The 23,643-nt window shown below is 27.7% G+C and overlaps 1 protein-coding gene across 2 annotated transcripts in view; it reads right to left on the bottom strand.

The window, feature by feature from the left end:
- LOC100201323 (hydrocephalus-inducing protein) overlaps nt 1-4,227 on the bottom strand; it is a 150,370-nt gene extending 146,143 nt beyond the window's left edge. For both annotated transcript variants that reach the window (XM_065818900.1, XM_065818901.1), the window contains exon 1: nt 3,967-4,227. In XM_065818900.1, coding sequence (XP_065674972.1) covers nt 3,967-4,053 — 87 coding nt within the window. In that variant the 5' untranslated portion in view covers nt 4,054-4,227. The remainder of the gene's footprint in view (nt 1-3,966) is intronic.
- Nucleotides 4,228-23,643: the final 19,416 nt, after the last annotated feature.

The following is a 23,643-nucleotide window of genomic DNA, read 5'->3' as shown; positions in this document are numbered from 1 at the left end:
CAGTTAAAGAGTTTACCTCACTCAAAAAAAATTTCAAACATTTATAAGGTTAGTCAATCAGGAGATCCAAAAAATGGAAGCCGACAACTGCCGGGAAACACTTTCAAGACATCAAAAGATATCTTTCTATGAGAAGAACTTAAAAATAGAGAGCATCGAAAACATAGAAGTTAACTTATTATTGAGATTCAGTAATTTTTACTTTCACAAGTAAGAAGAAAATCAATGATATTTTTCTCTTTAGAGTTCATTGTATTATTTGACACATTATCACTTACTTCTCCTTCATCTAAATTTTACATACGAACTACCTATTATTATATGAATAAATCTTTTTGAAGAAACGGCAGTGTATAAATTCAGATTGATTATTTATAGATACCTGATTCATCAACAATAGATTTATGTTTGTTAAATAAACTTTCCTTTGAAGGGAGCTGTGGAAGGGAGCTGTGGAAGTCATTACTGTTTCTCTTATTAAAATTGACAACCCTAATTTTAGTAATACCATCATCCCCTCCCCCCCATTCCTCGAGAAATGATATATTGATAGGGGTTCATCAAACCTTTATCAAAATAAGACAAATTCATTGCAAATGTCATCCTGATGAGTTGCATCTCTATGCCATTTTTAAATACACATTTGATCTCAGGCATTGCATATGTATTTTTACAAATTATACATTGATTATGTGCTCTGTTATAATATGTCATCATTTTTTCTCATTAGACGTGCTTGCTCTTCGATATTTATTTTTTAAGTTGGAATAATGCTAAAATCAATATCTTTACCAGATAAACATAATAATAATAATTCTGATGGCAAGTTAAAGGTAAAATCACATGTTTCTGCATCAGTATAATTTTCAAAATTTTGTTTTATAATCAAACAATAATAATATACTTTTTAAAATGTAATTTTAAAATTGTGTAAAAATTATTATAAAAATCATATTGAAAAAATTTTTAATCCTATTAAGTGACATTGTTGCCATATGAAAACAAATATAATAAGCTATTTTATTTGTTGTGATATGGCAGCTTTTATTTTATTTTTATAATTTTTTTATTTGTGGGTATTAAGGTGCTCCCAGAGCACCTTAATACCCACAAAAAAAAAAATTATATCACAGAGCACCACTGAAGAGCATTTAACTAGGAAGTTTGTGCCTCCTTCCTTACCAATGTTGCTTATTGGACTAGAGCTGGTGTCAAACCTAGAACCTATCTGAACTAGAACTCTAACCAGTGTGCCATAGCTGCACTAATTTTTATTATATGACAAATTATTTTTAACATAGTAATAAGAATAATGTATCACTTATCTGTCAGAAAAATATTGTTTAAGAACAGAAATAAAAAAAGTTAAAAATAAACAACTGAGTGGACATTTTAAAACTGAAAAATAGTCACAGTTTTCTACTTTATAATCTGATTTAATAATTCTACTTTAATAATCGATTGTGAAAATGTTGTTATCATTTTATTGAATTCAAAAAATATCGTTTTCTGGCATTTCAAAATAACAATAAAATTTTATGTAAAAATCATGGAACATAAAAAACTTTGAAGACCAATGGTTGGTTGTAACACTTTGTTTTTCATCGCATTTATTAGCGCATTTGAGGAGTTTATCTTTTTACATAGCTTTAAAATTTAGTATAATCAATATTTTAATAGTTTTAATCTAATAAAACATCCTTGGTACAATAAATGAAAAAAAAACAGCAACCCTCAAAAAAGAAAATAAGCAAAAGAAAAACAAATTAAACTTGACAAAATTATTGAAAAAACTGTTAAATTAGATAGTTTCATAAACAAGAAACAAGTAACATTAATTTCAGAACAAGTTAATAGATGTGCTTCTATTGTGGAATTAACTAAAGAAACAGTCAGCGACATTTCATCACCTGATATTAAAACACTTAATGATTTAAACTAAAAAAAACGGTGACAATAATAGTAATGAACAAAACACCAAAACATCTGCTAGTTGCTCTTTAATGGTTAATCACACCAACATTAAAATAGAATGTGATCCTGCTAAATGGCAACGGTGTGATGAATCTACTATTACATATTTATGTAAAAAGGATTGCATTAGTTAAAAAATCCCTTCTTGTTTTTCCTCAACAAAAAATGTTTATGTGGCAAAGTAGTTAGATATTTAAATATAAATGTTTTTCGAAGAAGATTACAAAATAGTGAGTTTATATGGCAAAATTATCTAGTATCTCAGCACTAAAATACATTACAGCATTGGCAGTTTAAAGCAGTTCTGAAGCAACAATTTTTAGGTAGCTCTAAGTCAAATGTGAATAAACTATTAAATTCAGAAACTCTAAAGGAAAAAAATTATTGAGTTCAAGTGCTCAAATGGATTGTTTGCATTATAAGATAACTGAAACCTTGCCTTTAAGAGGAATAACCCAAGTAATTAGAAATGTCAATAATGGTAATTTTTCAAATGGCATGTGAATTAGCTGCAAAATTTGACCCATTTTTAGCTGCGCATATTGAAAAATAGGGAAATTCAGGAAGCAGTAGGACAACGTATTTATCGTCAATCATATTCAAAGAAATTGTTATATTAATGGCCAAAACACATCATATACTTAAGAAACTAAACGAAGAAAAATACTTCTCAATTAGCATTGATTATACTCCCAACGTATCACATACTGATCAAGTCCCTTTGATTATTAGATATGTTAAAAAATGAAATCTGCAAGGATGAAGTCCCTAAACAGCATTTTTTGAATTACTTTGAAAATGTATGACATAAAGCGGATTATATGGAAAAAGGAATAATACTGTATTTATATGTAAATAAAATTATATAAGGACAATCCTATGATAACGCATGTAAGATGTCTGGAATTTATTTAGGACTACAAGCATGAATTAAGAATATCAATGAACTAGCACATCTTTACCTTATGCAGCACACTTATTAAACTTAGTTGGAAAGTGTTTGGACGGTTTTTTGCAGAGATGCAGCATTTTCAATTTCTTGCAAGAATTGTTTAACTTTTTTCTTCATCAACAAATCATTGGTTGATGTTAACTAGTACTTTAAAAGGATGAACTATTAAAAATCTTTCTGATACAATGTAGTTTTATCATTATAATGGTTGTGAAGCATTGAATGAAAATAGGTGGGAGTTAGTTAAGATGCACATTTATGCATATATAACATAAATATATATGGATATAAACATATGTTTGCTACTTATTTAGATGCTGGAACACAAAATCTTTAGATATTTATATAAACTTGAGAATTTATATGGTGTAGTAGACTTGTTCAGATCTGTGTATTATTCAAATTAATCATGAACTGAGGTAGAAAATAATATTCTTTTTTACACGCTTTTCAATCAATAAATGAAACTATTTTAAAAACAAATTAAATAATATTCTTTTTTTATGGTTTCTAATGATAAGATTTTGAAAACAAATCAATTTTTTTTTTACTTAAACATATTAAATTACACACAGTTTTACTATTAATATTATATTGATAATAAAACTGTGTGTAATTTAATATGTTTAAGTAAAAAAAAAAAATTGATTTGTTTTCAAAATCTTATCATTAGAAACCATAAAAAAATCTTATCATTAGAAACCATAAAAAAATTATATATTAAATATATAGAAATTTAAATGTTTATTATAACATACAGATTAAAACATTTTTACACTTGCACCTAACTGTTCATTAGGAAAAACTATTTTAATATTGTCATTATTGTTAACATAGTTGTTTCTTCATATAATACATTAATTTCATCATAACTTGTTATGATGAAATTAATGTATTCCATGCAAAAAATACATGTTTTTTTATATATATATATATGGAACGTGAAAATTTACAAAAATAAAATGAAGTCAAATATTAATTAAAGTCATGTATATTAATATTGCTAACTAATATTTATCACCCAAACATAGTAAAGTTACCTTAACGTTTGAAGAGTTTTCTTTAGATCGTTTTGAATTTTTATTTTCATATCCAAAAGGTTTTTGTTTCAATTTTAATGGAGCCATATTATTACTTATGATAAAATAGGATTAAATTAGTTGTATTCTACACCGTTTTGTAAATGCACAATTGTAAATGTAGTTTATTATTCATCATTTAGCACTGATTGCTCTTTATCCAGCCGCTTTATCACGGATTCATTTTCGATTTGTAAATCGTGGTAACGGGAAAAACAATGTGTTTAAAAGTAATTGTTTTAAAAATACGTTGACTCTCGATATCTCGAAGTTCGAGATATCGAGAATGTTTGTAAAAAAAATTATCAGCTGTTATGAGTCTCCCACTTCCATTTAAGTGATCAGTTAATTAAAGAACCACACGCTCACCTTGTCCAATATCACCTACTCCATTTACTCTACCAATATATGGTTGCAAGTTTATGCAATAAGAGGTTTCAGCATCACTAAATACCCATATCTTCATTCCATACTTTCCTGGCTTAGCACAGTGGGCCATGGTGTGCCAAAAGTCAAAATTTATTTTATTCAATTTTTTTATAAAAAACTACTATTCAATAAACGTAACAAATTGATTTACATAAAACATAAGGGCTATTAATCATAAAATGCGCCTTCACTAAATTTTTTAATTTTAAGTTGTCACCCTGAACAATATTTTATGCGGTCAAGCGCTTTTCTAAAAAAGTTTAAAAAATATTTTTTTTAAATGTGTTGCCATTTAATGTTGGTTATTTGTATTATTACGAATTTGAATTGTAGTTTTAATCCATATATTGGCTATCAATTGGAATTTCTGTTTATCTTCTTGAACGTATTTAACTTATTTTATGATCAATCAAAGATAGTGTGTTTAATGATCGAAATAATTGCATGTAGACTATGTAACTAAAACATTATACATGATTTTAAACCGTGACAAACTGTCAATAAAACATTTTTCTTTTATATATTACTATATATTATTGGTTATACAAAACCCTTCATAAATAAGTTGCCTAGATATTGTTAGTAAAATAATCGCCAACTATATTTAACTAATTTTTTATTAGGTTATGCAAAATATATTAAATTATATTTTGCATATATTTATATATATATTATATATATAAATATATGCAATATATATATATATATATATATATATATATATATATATATATATATATATATATATATATATATATATATATATATATATATATATATATATACATATATATCATAAATATATATCATATATATCATAAATATATACCGCGTTTTTGCCGTATTGGGAATTTTTATTGTTGTTGTTCTAGAAAACGTTGGGAATTTTCTAGAAAAGGTCCTAAAAAATCTCAAAAAAACACTTTAAAAAAAAGAAGGTTATTGGCTTTTGGGAACTTTAAACCCATTGAGAATTCCCGTTTTACGCGGCACCATTGGGGTAGCTAACACCCTGATATATATATATATATATATATATATATATATATATATATATATATATATATATATATATATATATATATATATATATATATATATATATATATATTTATATATATATATATATATATATGTATATATGCATATATATATATATATTTATGTATATATATATATATGCATATATATATGTATATATATTTATATATATGTACATATATATATATATATGTGTATATATATATATATATATATATATATATATATATATATATATATATATATATATATATATATATATATTATATATATATATATATATTTATATATATATATATATATATATATATATATATATATATATATACATATATGCATGGATACGAACTTTTGAATGCGTAATTCACATTGCTTATAAATTGCTAGTCAAGAAAGATGGGACTGATTGTCGATAGATCTAAGGCTGGTGGCAGGAACATCTAATGACGGCAATACCTCCAGAAGAGTCTTGCAGAATAAACAATTATTTGCTGAAATTATAGGACTCAGTTTTAAGCTTATAAAAATGTTCCATGTTGTTCTGACTTGTTTTCATGTGGCTTTGAGCTTGATAAGGATTCATTCAGGAAATACTGTACACATACAGCTAGGTTTTACGTAGAATGCTTTCCATGGTAATATATGCCGCAGAGCACTCACAAAATGCTAATTCATGCTTCCAGTGATGATGGTTACATGATATTACCGATTGGGCTCTTAAAAGAAAAAGTTATTAAGGCCCAGAATAAAGATATTAAAAAGTATCGTGAGCATAATGCACGCAAGTGTGACCGTATCAAATGTAATGAGGATTTATTTAAGCGATTATTTTGTTCTAGTGATCCAGTCATTCCTTCGCTAAGAACAATAGTTCGTACTAACAAGAAGGTTTTGCTAGAAGGTGTTCTGCAACTGTTAAAAAGCAGTGTTTAGTTTTTGTTTTTATGGATTTTTAGAGGCCAAATTTTGGTTTCTTGCTTTAAATATTATTAAAATTCAAATTTATGTATTGCAAATTAAAATTGTCAGTATTCTATAATTTAGATAAATTAAAAAGTTCCCTCATACATTTATTTGGAACACCAAAGCATTAAAAATCCTATTTTTTAATAACTTGCGGTAAATAAGTCAAGAATTTGTATAAAATTGACTGTCACTATAAAAAGCTTGTTGCTATGCATAATAAGGTATCCATAGTAACCAAGCTTGTTATCCTAATATAAAATGCAGATCTCATAGTACTCTTGCCAAATTTAGTGTATATGACACAAAAAAACAACTACAAGTAGGTTAATGCTATGCCAAAATAAGTACCCATTGCAACAAAATAAAATTCAACATCTTCATAAGAAGCGCAAACCTTGCACTGGTGCTCATGCCAAATTTTCTTGTTTCTCTCTCATCAAATCAAATGCATCGTTGCAAGATAACAAATCGATCTCTTTATATTGAAGCCGAAAATATTGGGATGCCATCTAATCTACTCCGAAGCTTCTTCACCACTTTTATCATAGATGATAGCATCTGATTCATCGTCAGTTATAATAATATCATCTTCATCGTCTGTAAGGTTCTCATCAGCTGAGTCATCATTTAAAGATAATTCATTTAAACCAAAAATAGTATTATTAGCCTCAACTGCATCATTTCTTCTTAGGTAACTCATTACATTAATTATATTTATTCTTATAAATAGTTTCAGTGTTTATCGGACAAAATATATATTTCTAAATATATATACACTAAATTACAAAGTAGCTTAAACCAATACAAATTTGAGACTGTAAATATTCTTTTGATATTGAGACTGCACATCTTCTGACAAAAATAAGGAATTACACACACAAAAATATACTCTGACGAATTTTTCTCTTGATAGTTTTTAATCCACAACTATTTAGTTTCAAATGTGTTTGCTGTTAAGGTCAATTACACAGCTCATAAGTTTGTCCCCATATTCAGGATGAGAAGGTTGCCTTTTAAAACTTTACCAGTGGATCTTAAATTCGACATGCATCGATTCAGTGGTTTACTTGCTGAAAACTCCGAGCCTAGTTTCATTTTTTTCAGCAAACTCCTTAATGTAATGAAAAATTGCATGTTATTTGTGAGTAACTGAAATTCAAAGAGCTAGGTAAGAATGCTTGAATTCTGAAATATTTTGACAAAATCCTGCCTCCAAGATCTTTCTAAAACAAACTTTTTTAAAAAATTGAAGCTTCCTGAAGCAATCAACATAATGCAATGCTTGCAATGCTTTCGGACAAGGCTCTGAAGAATTTCAACATACTTCAACAGTTTATTGCATTCATTTCCATTGAAATATCCCCCATAGAATGCTTGCATTTAAAAGTCCAAGAGATTCGGCCGTTCTTGTGCTTGATTCCATGTTTTAAAAATTTGCCGAAAAATATGATTGAAGATTCCAAGAAAAAGAGGGAGTTCTATTTTCGGAATTACATCAAGAATAAACTCAAATTGCCTGTAGGGGTTAATTCAGGGAAGGTGGATAACATTTAAGTACTTTTTGTAAATGCAATGCATTTTAGTGAAGCTGCATCTAGAAGTGAACGCCTCAGACATGAATAATAAGTTAAAAAGAGTTTAGCAGAGTGAGTTAAAAGTACAAAATGTTCAAAATGTCCGACAAAATGTCCAAAATGACAGATGTCTGGTGGAAAACAAAGAGCCTCAAAGTAGAAAAATACTAAAAAACTGATTAGTAAAATGTTGTAAAAATAAACAATAACAACAAACAATAGCTGAGATAAGTAAGAGTCATTAATTGTAGTTCTATGAAATTGTCGTTAGTGTCAAGCGTAAGTGTGATTTTTTTTGTTTTTTGTTTTTTTGTTTTGTTTTGTTTTGTTGTTTTAGGTACCCCAAGAAGACCTAATGGTCTTGTCGCAGAGCAACGCGGAAAAGCATTTAACCAGGAAGTTCACGCCTCCTTCTTTACCGTGACGCGTGTCCAAAGCTCGTTTTGAACCTGGATCTCCTGCTTATTAAGTAAGCGCTCTAACCACTGTGCCACGGCCGCACCAATATATATATATATATATATATATATATATATATATATATATATATATATATATATATATATATATATTAGGGTGGAGTGAATTTTAGTTTTTTTTACAATTCGTTTAGCCTGGGTGTGCAAAAGTTGTCTATTCATTTCAGAAATACTCTGTAAAAATATCAATGCTCTAGAAAATTATCTTGAGATGCCTCAAGACCTTTAAAATTTTAATGGGTCCCTAATATTATGTAAAAAAAATTTTTTCAAAAGTATGTCATGTTGGGTCTCAAAAGAAGCAAAATTTTATAAAAATTTTAAAAATAACAATTATTTTATAAAAAAATTATTATTTAAGATTTTTTTGAAATTATATTTAAAAAAAATAAACTTTTTTTATTTTTAGTTTAAAAGGTCATTTTTTCTGCAATAAACTATAAAATAACAATTTTTTTTAAAAATAATTGTTATTTTTGAAATTTTTATAAAATTTTGCTTCTTTTGAGACCCAACATGACATACTTTTGAAAAACTTTTTTTCACATAATATTAGGGACCCATTAAAGTTTTAAAGGTCTTGAGGCACCTCAAGATAATTTCCTAGAGCATTGATATTTTTCCAGAGTATTTCTATACCAATTTAAATGACTTTCAACTATTTTTGTACTGATAACTCATACCAACAAGACAGGATACTACAATAGACACATACACTGCATTGTATATATATATATATATATATATATATATATATATATATATATATATATATATATATATATATATATATATATATATATATATATATATGTATAGACAATATCAGTGATGGAGCAGAATTATTCGTTTTATAAGTAGTTATCATGTGGTCTGTATTATTACATACATTATCGATATAAGAGTGTCATAGACGATTGGAGTACAATATGGATTCGCACCTTATGGTACAGTTTGAAAACAAGAAGACAGCCCGAGACTGGTATGCCTAAAGAAATTTCACTCAGGGTCCACACCATCTTTTTAAAGTATCCCATCGCGTTATTCCAAAAGGACTATTTTCAGAGTATCCCGTCAGGACGGTTGCCACAGATTTCTGAATTAGCACTGGGACCAGAGGACACTTAGTGGGGCTCAGTACAACATGCATACAATTGTAATTTTTTGATGTGAGTGTCGATAAGTCCAGTGCTTTGTCGCAGTATAACATGGGTTAGTGAGAGTTGTGAACTGTTTTGAGTTCTTATAGTTGTGTATGTAATAAAAATAGTCAATGCAGTGTATGTGTCTATTGTAGTATCCTGTCTTGTTGGTATGAGTTATCAGTACAAAAATAGTTGAAAGTCATTTAAATTGGTATAACGTAAGCTAGACGTGAACGCTAGAAGTCCAATAACATAAATCTTAAAAGTAACAAGCTTTTACAACTCGATAATCTAGAAAATTTAAATAGAATTATACCAATATAGCAACAATAAATTGTATATATTTTACAATTTAAAATCTATATATATATTTTACAACTGATAATCTAAAATCATATGGAGTTTTGTAGCCTAACAGGTAAATGTATGTGGTACAGAAGTATGTTTTGCATTTGTATAAGTGACAAGATTAACTGTCTATATGTCACGTGACTGTAATGTAACCAGGAATATCCAAAATGGAGTAGAATTATTCGTTTTATAAAACAGTTAGCAGGCTGCCTCTAGTCAATTAAACAAACTGTATGTATGGCATAGCTGATTTTGTGTTTACTTATATTCATAGTGACTTGTGTCTTTAGTGTGACTTTTTAGCATCAAAATAATATTAGTCGTTAGAAGCTGGTTATCAAAACAAGTAATATAGTATCTAGTAATAATGGAAATTTGTGTTTTTTATTCTTTATTAGCTTAATCACTTTTTGTTAGCATTATTCTGCTATTTTATTTGTGAAAAAATACATTAACAATAATATCTATTTATATTTAAATATAATTTATGTTATAATTTAAGTGTTATTACTTGTCTTTTATAAAGGGATGCATATGGGTGTATGGAACAGAGTTGGAGTAAAACTATTCGTTTTTTAAGCAGTTATCAAATAGTAAGTATAAAAAAGAGTTTAGGGGGTGGTTAGAATGATTTTTATAGAATAAAAAAAGTTTTAAAACATTTATTGAGACATTGGAAGTCAGTATTTGTAATGTTCATGGTTAGCTAAGCTGTTTTTGTTCGGTCTGACTGATGAATAGAAGTGATAATATTTGGAGTGGAATGATTCGTTTTATAAACAGTTAGTGTGGTATGGCTTGCATTATTGCTATGATAAATAAATATAGTAAAAAGATGCGGTGACTATTGAAAGGATATTAAATGTAGCATCTTTAGTGTACTTGACAGTAGTTATGTATTAAATGTCATTTATAACTATAGTAACTCTGGATATATTATGTATAACTTGATATGTATAAACACTTTGTGTAGTACTGGACACGTTATGTATAACTTTAGTAGTACTGGGCAGTGGTTGTGTATACTGGTTATATCCACATTTATTCACTAAACGCATATATATATATATATATATATATATATATATAATATATATATATATATATATATATATATATATATATATATATATATATATATATATATATATATATATATATATATATATATATATATATATATATTAGGGTGCATCCAATGCCCCATACATTCAAAAATTGATCTGTCCCTATTCTTAAAACTTTCTATTGGTTCTCACAAGACACCCTGTTAAATTTTTTCAAAATTGAATGAGATTTAGGGGGGCCACCTCAAGTCTGAAACTTGCAACAAGACCCTAAACAGAAGGAAAAAAAGTTTTTCAAAAGTATGTCATGTTGGGGCTCAAAAGAAGCGAAACTTTATAAAAACTTCAAAAATAGTTATCATTTCTTTGTTAAAAATACCTTGAAAATTTTTTTTGACAAAAACATGAAAAAAAGGTTTTTTTTTAATTTTTTGTTAAAAAATAATAATTTTTATGCAATATAACTTAGAATAATAATTCTTGTGTAAAATTTTGTTATTTCAGACTTGAGGTGGCCCCCCTAAATCTCATTCAATTTTGAAAAAATTTAACAGGGTGTCTTGTGAGAACCAATAGAAAGTTTTAAGAATAGGGACAGATAAATTTTTGATTGTATGGGGCGTTGGATGCACCCTAATATATATATATATATATATATATATATATATATATATATATATATATATATATATATAATATATATATATATATATATATATGTGTTATATATATATATAACATATATATATATATAATATATATGTTATATATATATAACATATATATTATATATATAATATATATATATATATAAATATATATATATGTATAATATATATATATATGTATATATATATATATATATATATATATATATATATATATGTATATATATATATATATATATATATATATATATATATATATATATATATATATGTATATATACATCCACAAATACACATACATGCACATACAATTAGGTATGTATCTGTCTAGAAGTATATACATAAATTTAAATATATATATACACATGATAAACATAGTTACATATATTTATACAAACACACATGAGTATATATGTACTCACACATGTGTATGCATATACATATACCCCCATGGACATAAATAAATATTCAAAAGCATCCATAAATTATTTATATGTATTATATACATTACAATGGTTATTTAACACATTTATTGTGTTAAATAGGTGTTAGAGTAATGCTTTAATGACCCAATCTGGATAAAGTATAACCTTATAGGGATAAATCAACAAGTATAAACTCTATATTTGTACAAGTATAAGTCTTAGAATGACAAGCATCATTGTATTGAGTGATAGATGATTAAAATATAGGTGTTTTATTATCCAATTACAAATGTAGTGTCAAGATGACATTCTCATCAGGACCATTTAATTGTCATCAGGGAGTTTCGAAGGTCTGGCGCCTGAACAATGGTCGACACCCTGTGGATATTACCGTGCTAGTAAAACACCAGTATTTTTTTACGGGATGGTGTGTCTTAGACTTTATTTTTTTAGTTAGTGTGGTGTGGCTTGGTTTATTGCTATGATAAATATATATAGTAAACTATATGCAGTGACTATTGAAAGAATATTTGATGTAGCACCTTTAGTGTACTTGACAGTAGTTATGTATTAAATGTCACGTATAGCAATAGTAACACTGGATATATTCTGTATAACTTGATATGTATAAACACATTATGTAGTACTGGACACGTTATGTATAACTTTAGTAGAACTGAGCAGTGGCTATTTGTTTTGCACAATAAAGGTCCTCTACGGCAAGTTTCGGTATATTTTTCCGCCTTGTACGTATAGTACAAAAGTGAAGATGTTCTTTCGCAAATACTGACAAACAAGTGCTGCATCTTTTTTCAGCCGGCAGTGATGATGAAGGTTTTGGACTAAAAGCTTTGATACGGTCAATTTCAGGGTAGACTTTTGTTTCTTGATTCAATATATCAAGTTCAATCTGCGGCAAATTTTTTTTTGAGCTTTGATTTAGCCATCCTACAAATTATACACTGGCAAGCACCAGAATATCATGTAGATGGCTTAATGATAATCAATTTGAAATTGTACAAGTCTGGTATCTGGCCAATAATTCTAACAGTATCAAGTCGTAAAAAAGTCGTAACTTTTCTTCAAATATAAAAAGCAAACAGTTTTTCTGCAACCACCATGAATTTTTGCTGAAAGGCATTTTTTGACAAATTAGTTTTTAACAGAAATGCCAATTTATTTGTTTACATTATTTTAGCGGCAAAAAACGTTAAACAATAGGTTAATACAATGTTGTTTAGAGATATTTACAACATTTAAAAAAAAAAGAGGTCTTTTTATTAACTTTTAGCTGTGGAAACGCATTTTGAAAATTAAGTTTCTTAGTGTAAATTAGGCAAAAACTTCATGTGCAATTTTCTCCTGCGGCCGCAATTAAAAGATTTTAATTTTTGTTTCAAAGTGATCACCATAACCTATAGAATCTCCTCTCCAAGGATATTTTGCATCACTTTCTTAAACTTAGGACTCTTTTTTGGGCGATTGTGTAAAGTTTTTTGGGCAATTGTATAATAGTACTTGCATACTGTTAATTTTGTGAAGTTTTGTAAAAAGGTAACGAGTGAATGAATATACCAAACGCTTTAGAAAAGTCAAACAAAGCAAAAACAAAATGTAACTCCATAGCATAAAATATTAGATCAATTGATTGCAATAATTTTGTTAAATAAGATTTACCAGGGTGAAGCCATGTTGGTTTTCATCAATAAGATTGTTAGAAAGTTTTTCCATCACATTGCATAGAACATATGTAGCTGACGGGGTTGGAGTCAAATACGTATTGGTACTTGTATTTGTATTCGGTATTTTGTATTTGCAATAGGCTAATTTGGCTTATTTTTATTGTATTTGGTTTAATAATTTTTTAAATATTTGTATTTGTGTTTAATTGAAATGTGTTTTCAATTCCATAAATTAGGATAACCGGTGTTTTTTGAGGAAATACCAAGAGTAAGACGTTGACTTTTTGGTAAATTTTTGGTATCTTCAGTATCCTGTATAAAGAAACTTCGGTTTGAAAGTAACTGAAAAGTCATTGGTTTTATTTAACTTTTGAAAAAGGTCACCCATCATGACCCTTGATTACACACTGGCTCCCATATATCAGTATATAAATATATCAACCTGCGTCTCAAAAGAACCAGAATTCTATAGTGATTTCAAAATTCATAAACTTTTCTACTGAAACATTAAAAAAAAAACATTGCAAACATAATGTCATAAAAAACGACCTTTTAAATTTTCAGTTAAAAATTGTTGTTTTTTGTATATAAAATTTAAGCAATTCATTTTTATTTAAAACCATTATTATTTTTGAAACCTCTTAAATTTTGGTTTTTTTGAGACCCAGGTTGATATACTTTAGAAGAAAAAAAAATTCACTGATATATGGATACCAGTGTGTTATCAAGGGTGGATGATTTTTGACTCTTTTATACCAAGGGTGGGTGATTTTTGACTCTTTTATATACACTGGCTCCCATATATCAAGGAATTTTTTTTTCTTCAAAAGTATATCATCCTGGTTCTCAAAAGAACCAGAATTTATAGCAATTTCAAAATTAATAATCTTTTCTACTAAAACTTTTTTTAAAAAAAGTATTGCAAACATGTCATAAAAAATACAATTTTAATTTTTACTTAAAAATTGTTGTTGTTTTTTTTATATAAACTTTAAGCAATTCATTTTTATTTGAAACCATTATTTCTTCTGAAATCTCTCTGAAATTCTAGTTCTTTTGAGACCCAAGTTAATATACTTTTGAAGAAAAAAATATTCGCTGATATATCCGAGCCAGTGTGTAATTAAAGGTCATGGTGGGTGATCTTTTTCATAATTAAATAAAATCAATGACTTTTTAGTTACTTTCAAACCAAAGTTCATCTGTTTTTTATACAGGAAACTGGAGATACCAAAAAGCCAACATCCTGACCAAGAGATTCGTTGTTTTTTTTTAAATTATTTTTTTTTCATTTTTAAAACTAAAATAAATTAAATAGTTGATTTTAAGGGATATTTGTAAGGAGACTTGTTTTCATTCTTCTATTTAGTTGATCATTTTATCAGTCTTGTCTTGAAAAATCTTTATACTTTTTTTTAAACTAAAGTACAAATATTCGTATTTGTAATTGTATTTAGAAAATGCCGATAGCATATATTTGTATTTGAATTTGTATTTGGAAATCTAAAACCAAAGTATTTGTATTGGTATTTAATCAAATGTATTTGACCCCAACCCTGTTAACTGAGATTGGACAGTAATTTTGAGGGTTAGTTTTTTTTTTAAATCTTTTTTTGTAGATAATCGCAGTTTTAGCTATCTTCTAAGTATTTGGGAAAAAACCTTAACAAAAACAGTTGTAGAAGTGAATTAAAAGTGGCATAAAAATTGAATTCAAAGTGGCGAGGAAATTGAATATTTTCTTCATTTACCATAAAGTGGCGTGGAAATTGAATATTATATTTCAGATAGCATAAATGAGAACTAAAATTATCCATTTCTGCAGGTTTATGTTTATAAGCAATTTAAGTTTTAATTGACAAAAAAATTTTTTCCATTAAAAAAATATTTTTGTTAATATTTTCGTAATAAAAAACTGTTGGTGGCTCAAAGGATAACATTGAGAAATTCTGATTCACAGAAAAGAATTCTGACAAAGAAAAGAACTACAATCTTAAGGTTTCTACTGAATCAGTGATTGGTGTTCCAATGTGGTCAACAAAAGCTTGATGGCATCCTTTAAATGATTTCTGCTTGTTAAAATAAAAATAAAATAACTGGAGATCCAACACAGTTAATTTTATATTCGTAAGACGTTTTTGTTAAAAGTGGTTTTACGAGGCAAAATGTTTTATTGAATGCTGGCATAGGTAAAGGTTTAACATTTGGTTTGCGTTTTATGCCCCACAAAATTGACACCACTTTTTGCATAAACGTATGAAACATAAACTTAACAGAACATTAGTTAACCTCAAATGAATAAACAAAACAAGCACATTTTTTTTTTTGCAGAAGTTAAGGCAACTATGGATAACTATGGACGCGTTATGCTATAAAAAATTTGCAAACATTCAAAACTTTTTCAATTTACTATTTAATACCCACTATATTTAAGCCCACACGCATTACTAACCAATCATTTTCTGTGATTGACAATGTATTAACAAACAGCTCTCTTTGTACTAAAATTGAATGAAGACTTATTATTGCAGAATTTTCCGATCATTTTCCCATTTTCCATATAACGCGAAGTACAATAGAATCAATAGATTGTTGAACATAAAGAATGCTATGTGACTTACAGAAATCTTTCTATCTTTTAAATCGTTTTAATATTTTTTGTTTTTCATTTTTTACGCACAAAAAAAGTGCTTGGTTTTATTGGATTTTTTTAATTTTTTTATCTTACAATTTAGTAAAAGTTTTTTTGTTTTTTTTTTTTGTTTTTTTTTTGTTTTGTTATTAATTGTAAAAAAAAATTAAAATGTTTTTAAATGAGTGACTACAGAGGCTCTAGGAAACGGTTTTGAGGATAAACATTTTGTCCTTATCTACTTTGAGTCCCTAACTGATTATCGCAGTATATATTATTGTGTAATTATATTTAATGTTTTAAAGCTAACAATCGATTTGCGTTACTTGTAAATAATTGCATATGTATATAGACGTATTTGTATATAATATAAAGACATAATTGTAAATATCAAGAAAATTAGTTTGTATATAAATTATGCTGAATTATATTAAGATAGATGAGGCGTTTTACGCTCAATAGTGCAGCAGATTAGCATTAAAAATGACTGGAATTGTGCACAAGTGGATAAAAGCATGAAACTTTCGCCAATAACTCAGAAAGTTATGCTTTTTAATTTAAGATATGTTGGCAAAGTGCAGCATGCCCAGAACTGGCTTGAATCCAAGATGGCAGTTACCGCCATCTTGGATTTAAAAATCCATTAGTAAATTTTAAACCGTTTAACTAATTTTTACCAAAATCTCAGGGAAGGTAGAACATAGCAAACATACATCATTCGAAGATGCGCCAATAAGGAGGGAAAGTGTTAGGGCATGGCCCTTTTCCCAAAAAAAAGTTGTTTCTCCCCCCCCCATCCTAAGAATGACATTTTTTCAAAAGTTCTATTTAAATTATTTATATCTACTTTTTTTAGTATATACTTACATTTTTGTAAAATAAATGGAGTACACATTGAAAAAAAGGTGTCTAAATAGAAGGTCCTCCAAAAGGCTCCGATTGTTTACTGATCCGGAAACGACGTGGGTGCAAAGATACAAAACGTCAGTGAGTACTTCTACTCAACCTCGGTATTAAACCTTAATAATGTAAAGGTTTTTACTTGTAAGTGCGCATTGTGTGCAGCGCATATACTTTGATCATAAAAGTCATATAAAATGTCTTATTTTTAAAAAACACCCCCTCCCCTAATATTTTTTAAGGTGCGGGTCTAATGTGGGGGCAGGCTAGAGAAAATTGATAATGAAGCTAACCGCAGATTAGAAAAAATTAAAATAACAAGCAAGGTACCAATTTTTTAATTTATCAGAGAAAATCTTAAGTATTTTTATAATACATAAAATATATAAAGAGTTCTTAATGTAACAATAAAATCCATAAATATTGCAAATTTATTGAGATTTTAAGTGCAAAATACGCAGCAATAAAGTTAAAATAAAAAACGTATGATTTTATATACAAAATATATGTAGTCTAAGCCAAAATCAGCAAAATGGGTTTTTATTCGACACTCCATCAACGTCACAGAAATCATCAACTTTTGACAAAAAAGGTTAAATTAAAAAAAAAAAAAAATAGCTTTAAAAGTGGATCTAAAGTGGCCAGAAAATGCCGAAATTGGATAAGCATAAATTAGAAAGATGTGCAACTTTGTTTCTATTCCATAATGTATATAACCTTTGTGATTAAAAAGCAATTGTTAATTTGAACTTTTCTCAATTAACTTCGAGAGTACATGGGGCGCACCAATTTTACTTGCTCCAAGCGCTAAATATGTAGCTATGCCACTGAGAAACCTAAAGGCGTCAAGTTGCACGATCTTGGTGGCCAATTCACTTCATTATTTTGAGAGATTGTGCGACCAGAGAACTTCTCATTCAGTAAAGCCATTGTTGCATTGGCAGTGTGACAGGTGGCTCCGTCCTGTTGGAACCACAGATCTTCACAATCCACATCATTCAATGCAGGCCATAAAAAGTTGGTAATCATGGCACGGTATTGCTCGCCTGACACAGTTACAGAATTCCCGGCATCAATTTCGAAGAAATATGGCCCAATGATTCCGTCAGCAGACCTTGCACACCATACCGTGACCTTTTGTGCTTGAAGTAGCTTTTCAACAATTTTCTTTGGATTTTCATCAGCCCAAATGCAACAGTTTTGTTTATTAATGAACCCGGAAAGATGAAAATGGGCTTCATCGCTAAAGATGATTTTTTTGCGAAAAAGCTGGATCGACTTACCTTTGCTCTCGTACCCAATTGACGAATGTACGGTGCTTCAAATGGTCATTAGACTTTAGTTCTTGAGTTAATTGAATTTTGTAAGCGTGCATACACAAATCTTTTGTCAAAATTCGATGTAATGTTGTTGTTAAGAGGTTCAATTCTTGTACACGATGAAGAATTGAGGTGCCTGGATTCTCGGCCACATTCTCGCGTACTGCAGCAATGTTCTCATCTGAACGGCGTAAGCGAGTACAAGCTGGTGTTTTCACATCTGTCACTGATCCATTTTCTTTAAATTTTTCCACAATTTTTCCAACTGCACTGATGGTTGGTTGATTATGTTGACCAAAGAAATAGCAAAGTGCTCTAAATGTGTTTGTGGTTGAAGAACCATTTTTGTAATACTCTTCAACAACTTTAATGCGTTGTTCGTTTGTTAATCTTTCCATTATTTTAATTGCCAAAAGCTGTAGTTTTTGAATCTGAAAGAAAAAGAAAAGAATTATTCATCTTTCAAATATAACTTGCATTTAACTTATGTCTGTCATAATGAAACACCCTACAAATATATATATATATATATATATATATATATATATATATATATATATATATATATATATATATATATATATATATATATATATATATATATATATATATATATATATATATATATATATATATATATATATATTATATATATATATATATATATATATATATATATGTATATATATATATATATATATATATATATATATATATATATTTTATATATATATATATATATATGAACATCAATAAATATGAATTCTCTCAATACTAATTTTTTTATTTTATTGAAGAAATTTTCGCTAGATTATTGATACTAGCATCTTCAGCTTTAATTACAAATTATTAATTAAATTAAATTACAAACAAACGGTAACGTCACATTTTAATGGCTTTTTTAAAGTTCGCTTTAATTGGGCTTCTTTAATATTACGTAGGTATAAAAAATATGGCCTCCAGAATTGCGTTTTTACATATTGACCATCATCTAAATTCATAACTCCATTTTTAGGTCCGCATATGTTGAACTGAATTTCGATTGCCTCTCGAACTTTTCTTTCAAATTTTTTGGGTTCTTCTTTTAACGTCTTTACTTGATCCCATTTTATACTACATGAACATTTAATTTTATGATGCCCAATAACAGATTTTTCTAGTTTTTCTTCAAAAACATTTTTTTGATGTTGTTTTGTTCTTGTTGCTATTTTCATTTTGGTTTCGCCGATGTATTTTTGTTCACACTCGCATTCTATTAGGTATACTCCGGGATGGCTATTTGATGGTAGTTTTGTTTTGTTGCGTGAAGTTAGCAAAGATTTAAGATTTGCACTAGATTTAAAGACTGCCCTGTAACCTGCTTTCCTAAAGATTTTTCGAAGTTTTGGTGATAATATTGGGATCCACGGTAGTGATATAGTTGGCATGGTTACTTCGTTGTTAGATAAAACTATTTCATTATTTGAGTGTCGTTTTTTTATAACAGATATTTTTATGCAGATATTTTCTGGTACATGTCTTACATAGGTCTATTGCAAATCCACTAAAACAATGTTTGCTGGGTAACATTATTTTGGCTACATTCTGGACAACAGATACAGTCATTAAAAAATAACTCAAGAAACTTAAAAATTAATTCAAAATAGTATATATTTTTAATTATAGTTTTCTATATTCAGTTGCTTTTTCATTTAAATTTCTATAGTAAGATCGTAAGAAAAAGAAAAATAATAATTTATAAAAAAAAATATTTTTAATGTATAATGGTATTTTGAGATATTTAACTACAAATTTGAGTTATATAAGTTAGTTATTTTTCTAATTATTAAGCATGTTTTCTTCAAATTACAGCAAATATCCTTGCGAATATTGTTATAATAAAACGACACTCAAATATATATATATATGGTTCTTCCTGATGAACCTTCTGATGGTGAACAACAGTGTTAAAGAAGAAAAAAATTAGATATGTGTTTTTACTAATTTATTATTGCTCTTTTCTTTTAGAACATTAGGCACTCTGTTTGTAGGATACACTAACATAATATATATATATATATATATATATATATATATATATATATATATATATATATATATATATATATATATATATATATATATATATATATATATATATATATATATATATATATATATATATATATATATACATATGTATATATATATACATATGTATGTAATGTATATACATAATGCTGTTAGTTATGTTATTAATAATGAAACAGATTCTAAGCGAGCAAATTTTATTAGGCATCAAATAGCTTTATTTAATAAAACAAACAATACATTATTTTCTTTAGAAGACATTTCTGATGCATTGCATCTTTATTTAAAATCTTATTCAGAATATTTTGATTTATTATTAAATAGATTTCTTAGATAACTATATTTCTTATTTGCTGAAAATTTGAAATGCGTAAATTCAAAATTAAGAGAGAAAATGTTAACAATAGATACTGCGAGTGCTTTGCAAAAAAGTTCTAAAAGGTTAGCGAGCTGTGCCAAGTATTTGTTGAATTGCAGTGTGTCTTATGTATTGTTAGGACATATGCAATCAGATGCGCTAGAAAAACAGTTTTGGAAATATCGAAAAAGGTCAGGTTGCACATATCTGATAACTGTGCAAAATGTTATTCAAAAATTTAGAATCGTCAAAACTAGAAAGTTGCTAGACGAGCGAGCAGATTTTACAATATTTCCTCCTGCTCACCACCACTGTGATAGGGGAGAGGCGCCTATGATGGCATACCAGTCACATTTTCATAAATATTGGTTATGACAAAAAAGTGGTTAGACCAACATGTCTATACTGCCTTTACATTAGTTTTAGTAGAAATACAAATATGCACAAATATTGCTTTTATAATCAACAAAGATCGGTTTAGAGATAAGCTATTGTATTTTTGATCTTTTTAAATATTTAAGATTGTGATTTTATTAATAACTGTGCAGAAATAAAATTTTCATGCATTTTGTTTCCAAGTTTTGCACATTTAGTAAAATATTCATCTTAATTTTTTCTTTTGAACTAGGCAGACATTTAGGATGATTACGCGTAATTTCTGACATTTCTGAGGGAAGACTCTAAGGTCAAATAAAATTGTCAAGAGACCCTTGATGCTAACCAGCCTTATCCTCCCCTATGCCATCATAGGAGCAGTGGTTGCCCATGATAGCCATCATAGCAGTGGTTATTTTTGTTCTACATGTAATAAAGAATGTAATCCATATCAAAACTTTAGTTCTTGGTCTTCAGGATACTGAATAATGAATTCAGGATACTGAATAATGAAGCTTCAAAGTTAAGTATGCCATCATAGCAGAGACGTGGTGGCCCAGTACGAGAATACGAGGACTTGTACTGGGCCCTGACTCTGGCTCAGGAAACTGAGCCACCCAAAAGAAACTGGGCCCCCAATCCTCAAAGAGAAATAAACTATTTTAGTTCTATAAGTTTCTATCAGGGCACTTTTTACAACACTTTATTTAACTTGCTTTTACGTCGGTTTTTTTTGTTTGGTGTCCGCGCAAAAAAACACTAGGTTAGCGGTAATAACAAAAGAAATACGCTAAACTTTAGTTTAGCGCAGGGATGGCCAAATAGTGGCTCGCGAGCCGCATGCAGCTCTTTTCAAAGGTTTTATTGATTTACTGTTATAAGCCTGAATTATACTGATATATTGTTTGAAAAATGGATGCAGCAAAAGGTGACAATAAAGCACTTCACAATAAAAGTTAGAAAAGAAAAATTGAAGACGAGAACAGATCATTTCATGGTGATTGGACAGAAAAATGGGCATTTATTGAAAAAGAAAATAAACCTATGTGTTTTATTTGCAATACTGATCTAGCTCATAATAAGACATATGTTTAATGTCTTATTATGAGCTAAAGATCTTAAGTAAAATCTTAAATAAAGATCTTACCTTTTAATCATTTTCCTCAAATGAAGAAGATGATTCATCATTCTAATCCTACATGTCAGTATGATGATTATAAAATTGAATTATACCAATTTCAAAACAGGTTTAAAGATTTGTATGCTCTAAAATCATCATTAGCATTTTTAATAAGCCGTTTTTTAATTGATATTATTAGTGATGCTTGTCCAATATCAGAAAATATACTTGAAGAAACATCTCCAAAACCAGAAAGTCCAATACCAAAAAATAAACTTGAAGAAATAGAATTACTAGATCTCCAAGAAGATCAAAATTTTCAAATGCTGCATAAAACATTAGCTTTATTAGATTTTTGGAAAATGGTTCCTGAAGTTAAGTATCCTCAACTAAAAAGGATTATTATAAAACTTATTTCAAGTTTTGGTTCAATATATACATGTGAATCTTTATTTTTGACTATGAAATTTGTTAAATCAAAGCATAGTGCCAATTAAACTAGTGAATATTTGTTACAGTTGCTTAGAATATCAACTACAAGCTTGAAACCAGATTTTAAAAAACTTACCAGTAGTGTTGAAAATCTTAGTGCTTAATAAATTTATGGTAAATTATGCAAGTTATTATACAAGAAGAATTTTCTAATGATCTTTTACAAAAAATAATTGATGTTATAAAAAGAATTCTCTCTGATATGTCTAATTTTTGCTGAATGATGAAAATTTTTCAATTGTAAAAATAAAAGTAGTTAGAACTTAATTGAAGTTCATTGAAATTTTTTTTTTATTGTGTAGTCGTTTATTTATTTGATATTTATTAGTAACTTATGCTATTAAGTGGTTATAAGCAAGTTCAATTCGAATATAAGCAAGTTTAATTCAAATACATTAAAATAATTTTTTTTCTCAAAGAAACCATTTTATCTTTAGATTTGTATATCTTGCTTCCAATTATTTTTATAAGAAAATTTATGGTTGTTGTAGTTGTGTTAATTCAAAATTTTTTTTTTCTACAAATGGTTTTCTAGTGTGAATAAA

This window comes from Hydra vulgaris, chromosome 15 (assembly GCF_038396675.1).
Source record: "Hydra vulgaris chromosome 15, alternate assembly HydraT2T_AEP".
In the NCBI taxonomy this organism is placed as follows: Eukaryota; Metazoa; Cnidaria; class Hydrozoa; order Anthoathecata; family Hydridae; genus Hydra; species Hydra vulgaris.
The sequence above is the reverse complement of the archived record's forward strand: the minus strand, read 5'-3'. Positions and strand labels throughout refer to the sequence as shown.